This window comes from Eupeodes corollae, chromosome 3, assembly GCF_945859685.1.
Source record: "Eupeodes corollae chromosome 3, idEupCoro1.1, whole genome shotgun sequence".
NCBI classification, from domain to species: domain Eukaryota; kingdom Metazoa; phylum Arthropoda; class Insecta; order Diptera; family Syrphidae; genus Eupeodes; species Eupeodes corollae.
The window spans coordinates 65,903,514-65,920,837 of record NC_079149.1 but is presented as its reverse complement, the minus strand read 5'-3'; the positions used below and the strand labels follow the sequence as shown (position 1 = coordinate 65,920,837).

Here is a 17,324-nt window from a genome sequence, read left to right as displayed (position 1 = left end):
CTTATCAAGAAAAAAATCCTTTTCAAAACAAAAGAGTCCCTTTTAAAGTAAAGGGTGATTTTGTAGCTATAATCTTTTTGGCAACACTGGTTTAAACAGCTGATGCACGTTTCGTGTTTTGTTTCACTGTCAAAGATCTTTAGTTTGGTCTATAATTTAACCGTTTAATCGTCCTACAAACAAACAATGCTTGCAAATTATTAAATTTTACTTTTAAAATACGTGCTCTGTTGAGAAAGTTCATCGCGCCCTTCATCCAGCAACAGCAAGTTGGATGATATCCAACTTTTTTTTTCCCAAAATGCAAGAGCTTGACTTGCATGACATATGGTTTCAAAACAAGACGGTGCCACATGCCACACAGCACGCGTAACAATGGACTTATTGAGAGGCGAGTTTGGTGAACATTTTATTTCACGTTCGGAACTGGTCAATTGGCCGCCCAGATCGGGCGATTCAGCCCTTAGATTATTTTTTGTGCGAAAATTGGACTAATCGGATGGACCATTTGAGCCGCAGTCAAGGTCAACATTCACATGACATAATCTTCAAACATTTAATTATATGGACCGTTCTATCGATTCAAATAAATATTGCATGAATTTTTCTGAATTGTTTGTGTTTTTTTAAATAACTTTCCTATATCTTTTAAAACCTCACCTTTTATATACGTATTCATATACATATATACATAAAACGGACAAGCTTAAGGAACTATAACACACTAAATTGTTGGTATAAAAACATAAAATATAATTTTTTTATTTGAAAATTTAGAATGAAACAACAACAACTTGTGTGTGCTACCACCAAGTTCATAGGCTGGAGTTATAGCTATTTCACGGGGACCAACCCGATCATCAGACTCCTTTAGTGGTGCTTAATTGCTTGATGTTCAATTTCATTTTTGAAGAACTTTTGCCCGAGCTGGGCTTGAACAAGCGATCTAGCGTGTGAGGAGCTTGTGCACTACGCACTAAGACACCGCACCCACATGAAAGTTGTAAGCCAATTACAGGTTTTTTCGTTCTATCGAACTATACTGAACCGATTAGCATTTTTCTAAGAACACACAAGTAATTGTTGTTGTTTTATTCAGGTTCCTTCTATTATCTCCTCTCTTTTTCATAAGCCAACGATTTCGATTGGATTCGTATGAGGAGGGAGATGAGGTGAAAGAGTTGTTGTTGTTTCATTCTAAATTTTCAATTGTAAATTCGGCAAGCAGCTGCCTTAAACTGCGAGTATAAAATTTCATACAAAAACCTCCTAAGAATTGTAATTTTTTTAGTTTAAAAGTCATATCAAAAATAAAGACAACTATCAGGAACACCCTATTGAATTGACAAAAAAAAATATATTATATTAACTACCAACCGCAAAAAGTACTCTTGCAGTACTTTATTATTGTTTTTCTTATACTTTTTCTTTTTCTTGGCAAAGCATAACCGTAAAATCATTCCTCTTCAAGTATAATATGCATACACACATATAATGTCAAAAGGTTTTTTCTAATGTCTCCCTCGATCTCCTAGTACATTTGCATATGTTCTTCTCTATTTTCCATTATTTAATTATTGTTGAATTTTCCTTCATTCTCAACTCTTCCCAACTATTGACAGGTATAAAAAAAAGGGATCAAATTCAATCATCTCCACGCTTCTCAGATGTCGCTTTGATCGTTCCACTTCATTATAGTACTAAAACAAATACATATACAATGATGTATATTTGATTTTACAAATTATAAGGCAGTATTTACCGGAACATTGACATGCTAGTTGATTCATATTCCTAACACAACCTCAATATTAATTGCAATCGAGGGGAAAATAAAATTTGCAAAAATAACCTTTCGGTTTTCGATTTTTCGTAAAATTTTATGAAAGTTTACTTTAGAATTTTCACAAAATTTGATAAAATCGGGAGCGTTACTAGATTGTTTTTAAATACCAACAAATTTAAAACCGATAATCAAGAGTCAAAAATTAAAAAGGGTCAGTGATGGTTTACATTTAACTCAAATACATTTTTGTAAAAAGATCAATTTTAAAAAATCTAAAAATCCCATATTTCAGCTTAGTGGGAACAGAGTATTAGATAAAAATACATAGCATATGACATCTGCAAAAATACCGAATCGTTTACAACCGCACAGCTCTAATGACATTGACATATATTGTCAAAAAAAAAACACAACTGTGGGTGAGTCGAGACAACAAACCAACCAAACTGCATCTGTTTTTCTCAGTTCCAGGTTGTGTTAAATGTTTGATATTTATTTTTCTTTTGTCCAATATTTTTTATTAAATAAACTGTTTTAAATTAATGTACAGCAGGAAAAGTTTATGGAAAATGGATTCACCAAACCAAACTTTTGGCAATGACAAATTCTCACGGAAGAATGCAAGTTCAGATTCCTTAGATTTCGACGCTAAACCAATTTCAACATCGACTAAATTTACGATGGACAATGAAAATGGGGTAATTATACTAATAAAAAAGTAGATAATAAAGTAATAACTTATATACATTATGACTCTCCATTCTTAATCAGATGGAAAGAAGCACACCCTTCACATATCTGAGTGGTGAACAGGATTTGGACCAAAGACACGATGTCAGATATATGTGTCCGTATAGTGGGCCCTTGTTTGGAGTGCTCATCATCACGAACTATAGACTTTTCTTTCGTTCTCTGCCACAAAGGGAGCCAGGTCAAATTATTATCGTAGATGTGCCATTGGGGGCAATTTCTCGAGTGGACAAAATTGGTGGGTCAACATCGAGACGTGAAAATGCTTATGGAATCGAGATCTCATGCAAAGATTCGAGAACAATACGTTTCGCCCACAAACAACAAAATCATTCACGCAGATCTGTTTTTGAAAAAATCACGTCTTATGCATTTCCACTTTCGTTTAGTGGAAAGATTTTTGCATTCAACTATACCGAAAAATTTGATGTAAATGGCTGGAATGTTTATGACAGTGTGGCAGAATACAATAGATTGGGAGTGCCCAATGAACTTTGGAGGATAACTAAAGTGAATGAAAACTATGCTGTGAGTGATAGTTACCCGGCAATTTGGGCGGTTCCATCTTGTGCTTCAGATGAACTTTTAAAAAAAGTAAGTAATTATTTTATTTATGCTGCTTCTGTTATGAACATACTTTGAAGGATTTGAATGTCTAAGAAAGTCCTGCAGAGTGATGGTTGGTGCGTTATACTGTCATGCTAGAAGTCTTGACTTCAATCCACCCTGTGCCACCTAAAGTTTGTTAAGGGTCTCGTAATGAATCCCCAAAAAAAAAAAGAATTCCCACGAGATAATATCCCCAAACAAATTTAATCCATTTTGATAATATCTCCAGAGCGGAAATCCCAAAAACAACGTATTCTGATAAAATAAATGCCACTAAAATAGTTTTTAAATATAAAACTATTTACAACAGAGATATTATTGAAGTTTTAAAGTCGATGGAAAAAAAAAAGATTTTAAATTTATGAGTGCGCAAATGTTTTTAGACGGTTTTGAAATACTTGGCCCTATATGAAAAGGAATTTTCAATAAATCTATATTAACCGGTTGTTTTCCAAGCAAGTGGAAGGGCACGTTGGTAATTCCTATCCAAAAAATACAATTTTAACTGAGGAATACAGACCAGTTAATATGCTTCCTATTTATGAAAAGGTCTTGGAAAAAATTGTAGAAAAACAATTTAGGAGTTATATGGAAGATAATAATTTCATAATGTATCAACAATCGGGTTTTCAAAAATGATATTCGTGTGAAACTGCGTTAAATTGGGTGGTGGAAAATTGGAAAAATGAGATAGACAACAAAAATACTGTAATTGCGGTCTTTATGGATTTCAAGAGGCCCTTCGAGACTGTTGATCGTAAAATACTTCTTGAAAAGCTCTCAAAATATGGAATCAAAAATAATGAGTTGAAACGGTTTGAGTCACATTTAAATGCTCGAACACAGCGTACCTCGGTAAACAATAATGTGTCTAATGCGAATGAAGTGAAAACAGATATACCTCAGGGCTCGGTTTTGGGGGTGTTCTTGTTCCTATTATATATAAATGATATAAACTTGGCAGTTAAATATTGTGAATTATGTATGTTTGCTGATGACGTCTTTCTCTTTATTTCTGGGAAAGATATGCATGAATGTACGGAGAAAATTAATAATGAATTGCTATCCATAAGTGAATGGCTGTTTATTAATAAGTTAAAACTGAATGTGAAGAAAACAAAGTTGATGTGTATCAATGGTTGTGCGGGACTGAATGTAATACAAATTAATGGAGAAAATATAGATCTTGTTGATAAATTTAAGTACTAAGGAGCAGTAATTGACAATAAAATAAAGCTTAAAGCTAATACGGAGTAAGTTTGCAAGAAACTGTCGAAAAAAATATACTTTGTTGGCAGGATTAGGAAAAAAATATCAATTAATACTGCAATTAAAATTTATAACGCGATTGGTAAACTTTATTTTCAATATTGTTCTACCATTTTATTTTTATCTTCTCAAGCAGATTAGTGTCGTCTCCAAAAACTGCAAAATAAAGCTATAAGAATAATATTAAAATGTGCGCGTCTTACCCATATAAAAACTATATTACCGAAACTTAACTGACTTAGTATAACTCAGCTAATTAAATTGAATGTCTTATTGTTTGTATTTAAAATGAAAAACAATATGCTTCCAAAGTACTTAAGCAATAATTTTAAATATATCTGTTATTCCCAACCTCATAATCTTAGAAGTGATCAAAACTTTAGACTTGATCAGAAAGCAACCTCTAGAGCGTAGAAAACAATGATGTTTTAAGGATTCCAATTATATTTAATAATCTTCCTGGTAAAATTTAATCTTCAAAAAATATAAGATATTTAAAAAAAGAAGTAATTACATATTTGAAATCGGATAATTAATAAGATCTATTAAAATTTATTGAACCAAATGGCTTTTTAGCCAAATCAATTGCTCTTTACACTATTTAACCTTTCATTAATTTGTGTTCATTGTATCAATAAAACGTATCTGCATAAAAACCATGTAATATAAAAAATTAACAAATACATAAGAAAAATGATCATTATAGTAATACAAAATAATTAAAAGGTCCTCCTCGCGCGACGGTTGGGAGGGGAAAGAGGGCGGGTCATAATAATAATAATAATAATTGCAAAAAATTACTATGAACGAACGCATGCACTTCTCAGTCTGACTTTAGTATTCATATAGAATTATTGTATTTCTAGTACTTGCTTAGTCCGGACTAAGTGTTGTTTTGTAGTGCCGAGTCAATATAAATGAAATTTAATATATTTAAAACAATTATGTTCAAGTTTAGCGATATAATTGCATGATTCACTACTTGAACATAATTGTTTTGGGGATATTCAATTGGGGATTTTCGCACTGGATATTCTCTCTTTGGGAATTTTGCTACTGGGGATTTCGTTTTGGGGCTAATGGATTTTTCTTAAGGAAAATCATCACCAACCCGTTTTTTTACGGGTACTGTCTCTTGACCAATTCTTATTAATGTAATTATTGTCATATTGCTTTCAAAAATTTGCCGTTCAGATTCGGAACAAAAGCTGTAGGTCCTTTCCTTTTATGAAATGTCATTTTTTTCATTCTATATATAATTCGTTGAATACGAACGTTAACAATTCTTAATAAATACTTCTAATCTAAAAACTTAAACTAGACTGTTGAAAAATAATAATTTGCAATTTATGGTTTTTATATTATCATTTGGTGAATTAATACAAGATTAAAATTTATTATAGATGTCAATTAATTAATTAATCGATTTAAGGGACTATGTACACCTTACTTTGATCTGCTTAAATAAGTGGTTTCTGGACGACTAAAACTAAAGTTTAAACTACCAAGAAATGATAGTGTTGAAATTTGTCCGTTTATTATTCCAACAATCAAACTGAACTGCAAGTACATCCTATGATTTGTCAAAGAAGGAAGATTTATGAGGGAAGTCTTTGTGAATAAGGCGGTAATGCGTGATTATCATGAAACCACGGAAGGATCGTAGACAAAAACGCAAACATCTTTTCTGAATGGCTTCCAATCTTGTGACGTATTCCTTAACTTTATAAATAAAATAAATAGAATAGGACTAAGGTGACTACCCTGGGAGAAACTGAAACTTCACAACAAATGAACTTGAACACTCATTACGAAATTTAACACTCCAACGTCTATCTTGCAAATATGAGGAGATCCTGTTTATGAAATAGTCGTTAAAACCTTGCTGAGATAGTTTTAAGAGTAATGTTTTATGACATGATTTGTCAAAGGCCTAGCTGAAATCAGTGAAGATACAATCTACTTGTTCGTGTTTTTCAAAAACATCTAAACAAAAGGACGTAAAGTTAAAAAGATTAGTAACAGTTGAACGCTTTTTAACAAAACCATGCTGGTTACCACAGATAATTGAACTACAGTGAAAAGAAAGGACGCAACATACGATTGACTCAAACAGTTTAGGTATCACAGATATTTTAGCAATATGTCGGTTGTTCATTATTTCGTTTTTAGGACCTTTTTTGTGTACTGCTATTATGAAGGAGCTCTTCCAGATAAAAGGAAACTTCAAGTTACTTAAAGACGTGTTAAAAAGAACACATAACGGGTGTGCTAAATACGCAGCACATTTCTTTAAAATTTATAATGGTACACCGCCGGGACCAGGACTAAAACATTCGTCAAGTTGTAGGATACTATTAAAGACAGTATCTTTACTTGTAACGAAATCGATAGAATTTAAGTGGGGGAAATTTATAACAGTGGAAGATGTGTTAGGAAAACTTATAGTATTATAATCTACAAAAGCATCTTTGAAGTAGTTAGCAAACATGTTCGCAATTATTCTCGGCTCAATACTATTTGATGTCGAATTAGTCTTCTTCCGATTAACAAATTCGCAAAAACTATCAGGATTATTTTTAAGGTTTAGTTCAATTTTCCGAATGTAGTCATCATATAGAATGTTAGAGTAGTCAGTAAAAAGTTGATTTATTATAATGAACGTGCTATAATCATCATCAGTTCTTGTCTGATTATACTTTATCCAAGCTTTGTTCCTTTTGTTTTTTAAGGTTTTAACGTGAGAATCAAACCATGGTGGAACACTCAAGCTATTTCTAGTCTTTTTAAATGGAATCGTTTTGTAGAAACAGTCAAAAAGAGTTAAATAAAAAATGTTACACAAGTCTAAGTTACAAAGTAAGTGATCCCAATTGATCGTACATAATAAGTTAAAAAGGTTTTCAAAATTACATATAGAAGTTATCGTCGTCAATTTGAATCGAAACAGAAATGGTTTAAAGTTGTAAGTCACTAGGACCTAGTTCTCTACGGACTGTTGTACCACCTAATTTATTTATTTTATTTAAAAAAAAAATTCCTTAAAACTCAAGCAATTAAAAGTCATTTTCTATTGAAATTTCTGGTCATTTGTAAAAAACGTACGAAACACCACGTCATCCTCGGTTCCAACACTCGTCCACAATGACACTCCCTATGTAAGCTCGATTGATAAAACCAATTTGCTTGCAGCACATCTTGCTGTTAATTCACGCTGCCGGAAAGAGCCATGATTCCTCCTGTTCTTAAAAGCGTTAATGATTCTATGGGACGAATCTTCTTTCGCACTCGTGCTGTTGCAAGAGTACTGAAAGACCTTGACATACACAAATCTGCTTGTCCGGATAGTATTCCCCTATTGTTGTTGTTGAAGAGGTGTTCTTCATCGCTGGAAACACCACTGCGTAAGTTTTACCATCTTTCCTACTCTACAGTTCTATTTCCGAGTGGATGGAAAACAGCATTTGTACAGCGTGTCCCTAAAAAAGGCGAATCATCCTCCCCATCTTACTATCGTCCAATACAATAGCACTCACGTCCCTTCTTTCCAAGGTCATTGAATCAGCTTAAGAAATATCTTGAAGAACGGAAGCTTCTAATTGACCGGCAGTATGGCTTTCGTAGCAATAGGTCCACTGGTGATCAGATGGTTTATCTCACCGAACAGTGGATCAAATCTTTACATCGTTTTGGAGAAAGTAAGATTATTGCACTTGATATTTCAAAGGCATTTGATAGACTTTGGCATCAAGCTTCCTTATAGAAAATGCGTGTATTTGGTAATAATGAATCCCTTCTTCGTTGGGTTGGAAATTACATTTCGGACCGTTCAATTCAAGTTGTATTGGATGGTTTCAAGTCTGAAATTCATAAAATAAATGCTTGTCCCCAGTGCTCCGTTTTGTCTCCGACTCTCTTTCTTATATTCATAAATGATCTTATGTCTGCCACTTCTAATCCATTAAACTGTTTCACCGATGACAGTACCCTCAGCTTTTCATACTCGTTTCTAGATTCATATCCTTGTCCTTCGGATGTTGAACTTAAACGGCAGCGTATGATAAGCTCATTAAATTCTGATCTTGACGTCTCCTGTCGTTAAAGCGTAACAGACCCCCGATGCCACTATCTATTAGTGGCACTTGCATTCAGGAAACTAATCAACTGTTAGTACTTGGTATGTGTATCACAAATCACCTTTTATGGAATGATCATATATTTGATTTTGCTAAAAATGCTGCCAGGTGTTTAGAATTTGTCCGACGGTGCAAGAAATTTTGCCCCCTTCTGATCTGGCTGTAATTTACAAAGCCTTCATCTGTCCAAAGCTTAAATATAATTCGCATATCTGGGCAGGTGCCCCTAAAACAAGTTTAAATCTCTTGGATAGAATTCAAAAAAAGGCTTTAAAAATGATAGGCGATAGAACTATAACCGAAACAGTTACGTCACTCGAACACCGCCGTAATGTTTCATGATGATGTTCAGAAATTAAAGACCAATGTGCATCGGTATCTCCTCTTAAATCCTTCCCTATTTTCCTAATGCTCGCACTGTGTTTAAATATAAACATATAAAGGGTACTAATAATAATAACCCCTTGAGTGCCTATAAATTATATAAAAAAAACAATAGAATAGGTTATAATCATAAAAAAAACAAGTCACGACCTGTAACGGTCCATAAATTACGGAGCAAATACGCAATATTTAAAATTTTAAAAGTTAGGTATAAACAATTTTCTCATTCCGACGTTGACATCCTTTTCGCCTTACTTCGACACCTTTTTCTACTTTGATGACAATCATTACTTCTTCCCTCATGCTTGTTCTTTTAATTTGTATATATTCATAATATTCTTAAAGCCGAAACAAACTCTAAAGAACTAATTGCAACATTTACTATTGAAAACAAGTCAAGATGAACAAAAAAATGTAATTCAGTCTCCAGGCAGTGTGTGTCTCATACTTGCAAAAATTATTACTAAAGGCTGACAAATAATTTACCGGATTTTTTATCTTTTTTCATAAATAATCTTTTATTAATTCGTTAAAATATTAAACTTTAAAAAGTCTTACATAAATAACATACTCCAAGCATGCAAAGTATATAATCAAATTTGTCTCCATATTTTTTAGGTCGCGGTGTTTAGATCAAAAGGACGAATTCCTATCCTGTCATGGGTTCATCCTCAAACAAATGTTTCGATTACCCGTTGTTCACAGCCGTTAGTTGGTGTCGGTGGTAAACGCTGTCCCGAAGATGAATCCTATTTGAATTATATCCTCGACATGAACTCGAATTCAGACAAGCTAGTAATCATGGATGCAAGACCAAGTGCCAATGCAATTGCCAATAAAGCCAAAGGTGGCGGTTATGAGTCTGATGAAATTTATCGTAATGTCGAATTCCACTTCTTAGACATCCATAATATACACGTTATGCGAGAGAGTTTGAAAAAATTAAAAGAAGCTTGCTACCCTTTGGTTGATGACCAAAAATGGCTTTCATCGGTTGACAATACGCTTTGGTTGAAGCACCTGAAATTCATTTTAGCTGGTGCAGTGAGGATAGTAGAAAAAGTAGATGGTTTGCGCGTTTCTGTTCTGGTCCATTGTTCAGATGGATGGGACCGAACGTCACAATTGACTGCGTTGTCCATGTTGTTATTAGATCCGTACTACCGCACCTTAAAAGGATTTGAAGTTCTTATTGAAAAAGAATGGTTAAGTTTTGGTCATAAATTTCAACAGAGAATCGGTCACGGTGATGGAAAACATTCCGATGCTGAAAGATCCCCAGTTTTCTTACAGTTCATAGATTGTGTCTGGCAAGTAATGCAACAGTTCCCGAATGTGATGGAATTCAATGAGCACTTTTTAATCACCATCCTTGATCACTTGTTTTCATGTCGTTTTGGAACCTTTCTTTGTAACAACGAAGCAGAGAGAACTAAAGAAGGCAATTATTTTAAGATCTTGTTTCATGGTTTTTTGTTTTTCAATAAAATAACTTATATTTACATAGATATTAAAAATAAAACCTGTTCGCTTTGGTCGTATATTAATATCTCAATCGAACAGTACCGGAATCCATTTTACAACGCAAACAATACCGGGAGTGTCCTTAAGCCGATTGCGAGCATGCGATGCGTAAAACTCTGGAAAGGCTATCATTGTAGGTGGAACAATGGTGTGCAACCTCAAGCTAACATTTACCAAAGAACAAAAGACCTAATGGCTCTGCAAGAACAACTCCAGAAGCAAGTGGACGAAGAACGATCAAAATCATTCTTGAGGCCAGTTCATCAATTGAGGCACATATTAAAAGCTAAACATTAAACAAACAAAAAACACACACACAAACTTCTTTAGTATAATAAATTAATACTGTCTCTGTATTTGCAGTATTTCAGTAGTAAACATTTAATATTTTTAAGTTATGTTATTTAATAACAAATATATATATATTTATATACAACAAATATTTTGTTTTTAGAGTTTTTTATATTAACTAGCTAAAGCTCTACGTGGTTAGATTTGAGCTCAACGTCGATTAAAGGTCTGTGGGATTCATCGTTGTTTTTATTTTGTATTCTTTTGGAAACGTTATTAATGTGTTCCTTTTTGATTTTTCTGCTCAGAGTTTCCTGGGTGTATAATCTTTTATCGTCTTCAGCAAACCATTCCTCATAAACAGAAACAGGGTCGAGTTGCCAAAATTTATGAAATGATACTGGCTTTTGAATTGTAAGTAAAGTTGCGGGGTAGTCCATTGGGCGGGCCTGTTGATAAAATTTAACAACACAAATATTGAAAAAGAAATTAAATTATGTTTAAAGAATTTGATGTAAGGAAGACTGCTATATTTCTTCTTAATATGTTTATTAGTCCAAACTAATTTCACTGTAATGTTACAATCGTTGCTGCCAAACTTTAAAATCTTAAGATTCTAGAACTACTAGTAACTTTTAGACGTTTTCGGTAAAAGTTTGAAACTTTGCGTTTTCCTCTGTTATATGGTAGGTGCAGACTATGTAATAAGGAAATCGCGAATGTGAAAAATTATCTTGCAGAAAATGCGTTTAATTAATTCTTCGGAAAAAGGTATTAAGACAAAAAATTAACTATAAATTGTTTACAATAAGATAATTTGTTTTGATATTAACGTCTTAAGACCTATTAGCCTATCATCATATATTCTCAAAAAACGATAGATTGATATCCATGTACGTAATAGCATTGATAAGAGACTATCGATGTCTCAGCATGCTTACTGCAAAATAAAATCGGCAGAAACAGCCTTGCACAATCTGGTGAGAACTATCGAATACTCCCTAGAACAACAAGAATATACTGTGGTGACGGCCCCAAACGTCGAATAATGACTCTGTGATTTGATTAATCTAATGCTAAAAAGCAGGATCATCAACTCTAAGATGGGGGATTTTTTTGTACGAAAAGGTCTGTCGGTAAAGACACTACGCAAGGTGGTGTTCTGTCCCCTCTCTTGTGGAACATAGTTGTTAACGAACTACTAATATACCTTGAGAGAGAAGGCTACAGAGTGGTTGCATATGCCGATGATGTTGCTATCGCCGTCGCAGGAGAAAACCCTAATACACTGAGAGACCTCCTCCAAAACGCACTTAATATGCTCACTAGATGGGCTGATCACTGCGGACTTAGTATTAATCCTCAAAAAACAGACCTCTTCCTTTTCACACGGAAATACAAGGTCCCAGTAAATGTACGTCCTTCAATAAAAGGTGTACCACTAATTTTTACCAATGAAGCCATATATCTTGGTCTGATATTGGACAAAAAATTAAGTTGGACACCTAATATTCAGGAAAGAGTTAAAAAAGCTACAGTAGCTCTTTTACTTTGCAAGAAAGCCATAGGAAGCAAATGGGTTTTTCAATCTCGAATAAAGTCACATACTACGACAACTCAGCAGGGAAGACAAAAACTCCTGGATGACAAAAGCATTCATTTTTATACAGATGGATCCAAGACAAATGAGGGAGTTGCTAGTGTTTTATGCTCTGAAAATCTTAATCTAAGCATCTCATTCCGCCTCCCTAATCATTTTAGCATCTTCCAAGCGGAAATTTTAGCGATCAAAGAGGTTCTCTCCTGGCTGAAAGAAAACGTGATATCAACTTCTGATATCCGCATCTTCTCTGACAGTCAGGCTGCTATTAAATCTCTTGACGGTGTCTCAACCAAATCTCAAACGGCTCTCGATTGTCGATCGTCTCGGAGATGGCGCAGCAATTTAACATTCACCTATGTTGGGTGCCAGGCCACAGAGACATCACGAAAAATTGTAGAGCCGATGAAATCGCTAAAAATGGAACCGTCATGCCTATTTCACCTGAAAAGTAGGAGATAGGTATACCGATAGCTACATGTTAACTCATGCTAAAAGAAACAGCTTTTGCAATAGCAAATTCTAGGTGTTACAATTTAACCAATACGCGCAGCCACAAAATTCATATGGCCTTCACTGGACCTAAAGCGCTCTAAATACTTGTTATCTCAAAGCAGACTTCTTATCTGTGCCGGTGTAATAACGAACACTGTCTTATATGCAGACACGCAATACGACTTAGTGTAGCCTCAAATGATTTCTGCAGGAGCTGTATGGACAAGGAAGAAGAAGAAACAATCTCTCACCTTCTCTGCCCTTTCCCAACTCTTTCACTAAGAAACTCCATTTTGAGACTACTCTTTTGATAATCCCAGTGAACTATCTAAAAAGGATATCAAATATCTTCTTCGCTTTATAAAAAGCTCAAAATGGTTCGACTAGTAAGAAGTAGTTCTCTAGATTCATGTGGTAGGTATCACAATGGGAATTTTCATTTGGCCTAAGAGTGTTCATTCTAAATTCGCAGCCACTCTAACCTAACCTAACGTCTTAAGTTCTCGAGTGTGTGTGACCAAACTATTACTTAAGTCCTTTTTGCCTAACGTCAAAGAACTATCATATAATGAATTACTCAAACGAAAAAGAGTAGGATCCAATCAAATTCACTCTAAGCTATTTATGAAGAAGGCATTTTAAATTGAGGAAACTAAATAAAGTTGTTTAAGAGTTATGTTCTGATATCAAAGGCAAATTCTTAAAATATGTATTTCATTGATAAAGGACCAGATTTAAGATCAATTCATTGGAATTATACAAATTTTCTTTGTGGAAATATGATTTCTGAATGAAATACTTCTTTTTATTACTTATAAAAGCATAGATACATATACCTTTTGGAATACGTGCAAATGCAATAATTGAAACGAAAATTATTTCGAATAAACATCTTGTGTACGCAACAGACCTCATCCACTCAAATTCAAGCGACAATATTGTCTATTCCTGACATAGGCTCTACGTCTGTTCATATACTTTTCCTTATGCAAGCAAAAACCATCATCATTGCTTTTAACTTATTTCAATACAAGAACAAGACATACAATTTGCACCTTAATAGGTACTGAAAAAAGGAAAAACTTCTATTTTCCATGCCCAACTAAAATGTGAAGGCAGATATCATTAACGCAAATAAAATGCATACCTGATGAAATCTCGAGGAGTGAATAGCTCTCACGTTTAATCCATGCAAACACGAACCTAAAATCATATCATCTGGCGAAGATATCGTCGGACAGGTGCATGACTGCACAATTTTCCTTACGGTCGGCAAACTAAAAGCAATCCCACCCCCGCCAGTTATATAATTGAAACCATCATCCGAATGCAGTCTAAATCCGTACCGTTCACCCAAGTATACATCCGCAGTAGGATCAAAACACCCCAAAATTTCACAGACTCCCGATACACTGCAATGAAATATAAGAAAAAAAAATAAAATATCAAATTAAAAAGATGTATATATGAATAAAGATGTGTATTCAAAATTATGCTTAAAAAAATAAATGCTATCCCCGCCAGCCTTATTGCATTTCGAGGAAAATTGAAAAATTCATTCGACCCAAATTAATCCTCACACAAAACAAATTATTATTAAAAAAAAAATAAGAAGTGAATAAGCATACAAACCTTAAAATCGTATCATCATCGGATAGGAAAATCCAAAGAATCGGCCTATTGGAGACACGGTTGTGCCGTTGTACATCATTCAATGCCAACTTTAAAATCGACAGAGTTTTTAAACAATGGCCCGTCTCTGTGTTTGGAACACCAGTTGCGAATGTTGGAATGTCCTTACCTATGGATAGATGATAACGTACCCTTATCGAAAAATTCTAATTTGTTATGTTTCTATAGTGTTTATCTTAAAATATGTAATTTGAACGAAATCTTTTGAGACAAGCTATCAAGTTATTCCAAACGACCGAACACGTCCATAGATACTATAAGTTGTGTAAGGAACAGAAACAGGAAGGTAGTGCAGATAATATCGAAATTGGCTGTGAACATAGGGACACCGGAAATTAAATGTACATGTAGGTACTGAATGCACTTAAAGATGGTAGAACTTTAGAATCGTATATTATAATGAAGCTTAATGTTCAACCAACAATCACCATGGACGTGTTGTTAAAAAAAACTCTCAAATCAAACCTTTCTTTCTGATAAATAAAGATACGGACATACTTATGATGCAACTTAAGGTTCACTAATTATTGTGCATCACATGTATAACACTTCGACGACAAATGGGCAAATAAAATAAAATGTAAGTATATATGTACTTGATCCTTTATATTTGAAGTGATTGAATTTTTAAATTTTATTTTTTTTTAACGTAACGTTGAGTTTTGAATTTTTTTGAAAATATTTTTGAATAAATAAATAATTTTCTTAAATGAAAAAACAAAACTTTTTTAAGATGGAATTATTTGTTTCACTATCGATTTTATGTTTCTTCACTCGAAGTCAGTAGCTAGCTGTCCATTCCCTAGGTCTCCTCGCACCAGCGTGCGCCACCTGAGCCACGGCCTTCCTCGACTGTGCTGAGCCACTGGATTAGATTCAAAGACATTTCGGTCTGCAGCGTTGATGTCTATTACACATGAAGAATCCATTTCAGTCGAACAGGTGGATTTTACTGAAAGCTATAGCTAGTTCCTTATATATGTAATGTCGACTTTAGCTAATTTCATTTGCACAGATTTACATTGTTGTCTCATTCATATTTTTGAAGATACTTTGTTTCTTTTTTCCAAATATTAATGGTAATTGTGGCATCTACGTGTTTTTGGACACGAGCAGACAATTTTTGGGGGTGATTGAATGGGATTAAAGTTAACTTTTTTGAAAATTACTTGAAAACTATAGGTTTTCTTTTGAAAAAGTAGTAGGTACACTATGTAGCCCATCTTATTCTAAACAAAACAGATCATGGTTGATAGTTATTAAGATATAAATTTAGAGAAAAACGGTGTAATGCATTTAGTTAGAAATTTATAACGTCTTTAATGGGTATGGAACTTTGTTTTGTTCCCATTTTGAAAACACTTATAGTTTTCGAATTATTCGCAATAGAAGAAGAGGGATGTGAGTCTGAAAACGAATATGAAAAACTAAGAGTACTATTGTCAGCGAAAAAATATATTGGATTAGAAGTTGAAGACAGGAGATCATTAATAAAAATAAGAAAGAGTGTTGGAGATAAAACAAAACCTTGGGGCACACCAGCATTTATTTTGCCGTTTTTAGACTTGAATCCATCCAACACAATTTGTATTGAACGATTCGAAATTTAATTACTAATCCAATGAAGGAGGGGTTCATGAAAACCGAAAACACGCATTTTTTATAAGAGAGCCTGATGCCAAACCCTATCAAGTGTAAAAATCTTACTTTCTCCAAAACGATGTAAAGATTTGTTCCTCTGTTCTGTGAGATGAACCATGAGATCATCAGGGGATCTATTGCTGCGAAAGCTATATTGTCGGCCATTAAGAAGCTTTCGATCTTCAAGATATTTCTTGAGCTATTAATTAATCAGCGTTTCCATGACCTTGAAAAGAAGGGACGTAAGTGCGTTCGGTCGGTAATTACAGGGCTAGGAAGATTTTTTGGGATAGGCTGGACATATACGGTTTTCCATCCGCTCGGAACGAGACCTGAGGAGAAGGACAGATGAAAAAGCTTACGCAGTGGTTTTGCCAGCATTGAAGAACACCTCTTCAGAACAATAGCGGGGATACCATCCGGACCAATGGATTTATGAATGTTGAGATCTTTAAGAACTCTTGCCACAGTAGGAGTGCGAAAAAATATTAGTTCCATAGAATCACTAACTCGCTCAAGTACAGGCGGAGTCATAACACTCACTGGCAGCGTTGAGTTGGCGGCGAACTGCCTAGCAAAGCTTTCTCTAAAGAGCTAACAAATGGAGTGTCATTGGTAACAAGCGTCGGAACCGAGTATATATTTAGTCAGTTTCTTTACTGAAGTTTTTCACTTTGCGTCAAGTAAAATTTTCGTTAAAAAATGAATTTACTAAGTAATTAAAGGTAAATAGGGCAGTACTGATTATTTAGCCTAACAAAATATTTTTCTATTCCATTCCAATAAGAAAATAAGAGGCTGGGATGCGACCCACACTGATAACTTCCCATCCGGTCTGTCGATTTTTTAAATTTAAATCGAAAGTAAATTTTTACCAATTTTTAGTATTGTTTTTTTTTTCGGTTTTTAATTTTTTGTAAAAAAAGTGTCAATTTGATTTTTTTTCAAAATTTTATCGAATGTTGAAAACAATATTTTTTATAAGATAAAATTAGTTTGAAGCCAATATTTAAAATTTTTGAAAAGATATTTGAGTCGAAAATCAATTTTTCCCAACTTTTTTATTAATTTTTTAGGTTTTTATTTTTTGTAAAAAAAACTGTCAATTCGATTTTTCTCTACATTTTTCAGAATGTTGAAAACAACA

The 17,324-nt window shown here is 33.9% G+C and overlaps 2 protein-coding genes across 6 annotated transcripts in view; one reads left to right on the top strand and one right to left on the bottom strand.

Moving 5' to 3' along the window:
• The first annotated feature begins 2,174 nt into the window (after positions 1-2,174).
• LOC129949223 (myotubularin-related protein 2) lies at positions 2,175-10,898 on the top strand. Of its 3 annotated transcripts, none has more exons than XM_056060544.1 (5): positions 2,175-2,257; positions 2,337-2,484; positions 2,558-3,130; positions 9,553-10,375; positions 10,442-10,898. In XM_056060544.1, exons 2-5 carry the CDS (start codon positions 2,356-2,358, stop codon positions 10,753-10,755), a joined length of 1,839 nt encoding a protein of 612 aa, XP_055916519.1. In that variant the 5' UTR covers positions 2,175-2,257; positions 2,337-2,355; the 3' UTR covers positions 10,756-10,898. The 3 variants fall into 3 exon arrangements, with proteins under 3 accessions (XP_055916519.1, XP_055916521.1, XP_055916520.1); XM_056060546.1 differs by having other exon boundaries at positions 2,206-2,257; positions 2,340-2,484; XM_056060545.1 differs by lacking the exon at positions 2,175-2,257 and having other exon boundaries at positions 2,264-2,484.
• The window catches only part of LOC129949224 (beta-1,3-glucosyltransferase), a 54,765-nt gene continuing 48,221 nt past the window's right edge, over positions 10,781-17,324 (bottom strand). For all 3 annotated transcript variants that reach the window (XM_056060548.1, XM_056060547.1, XM_056060549.1), the window contains exons 7-9: positions 14,477-14,645; positions 13,992-14,256; positions 10,781-11,198 (exon numbers count right to left, since the gene is read on the bottom strand). In XM_056060548.1, coding sequence (XP_055916523.1) covers positions 10,932-11,198; positions 13,992-14,256; positions 14,477-14,645 — 701 coding nt within the window. In that variant the 3' untranslated portion in view covers positions 10,781-10,931. The remainder of the gene's footprint in view (positions 11,199-13,991; positions 14,257-14,476; positions 14,646-17,324) is intronic.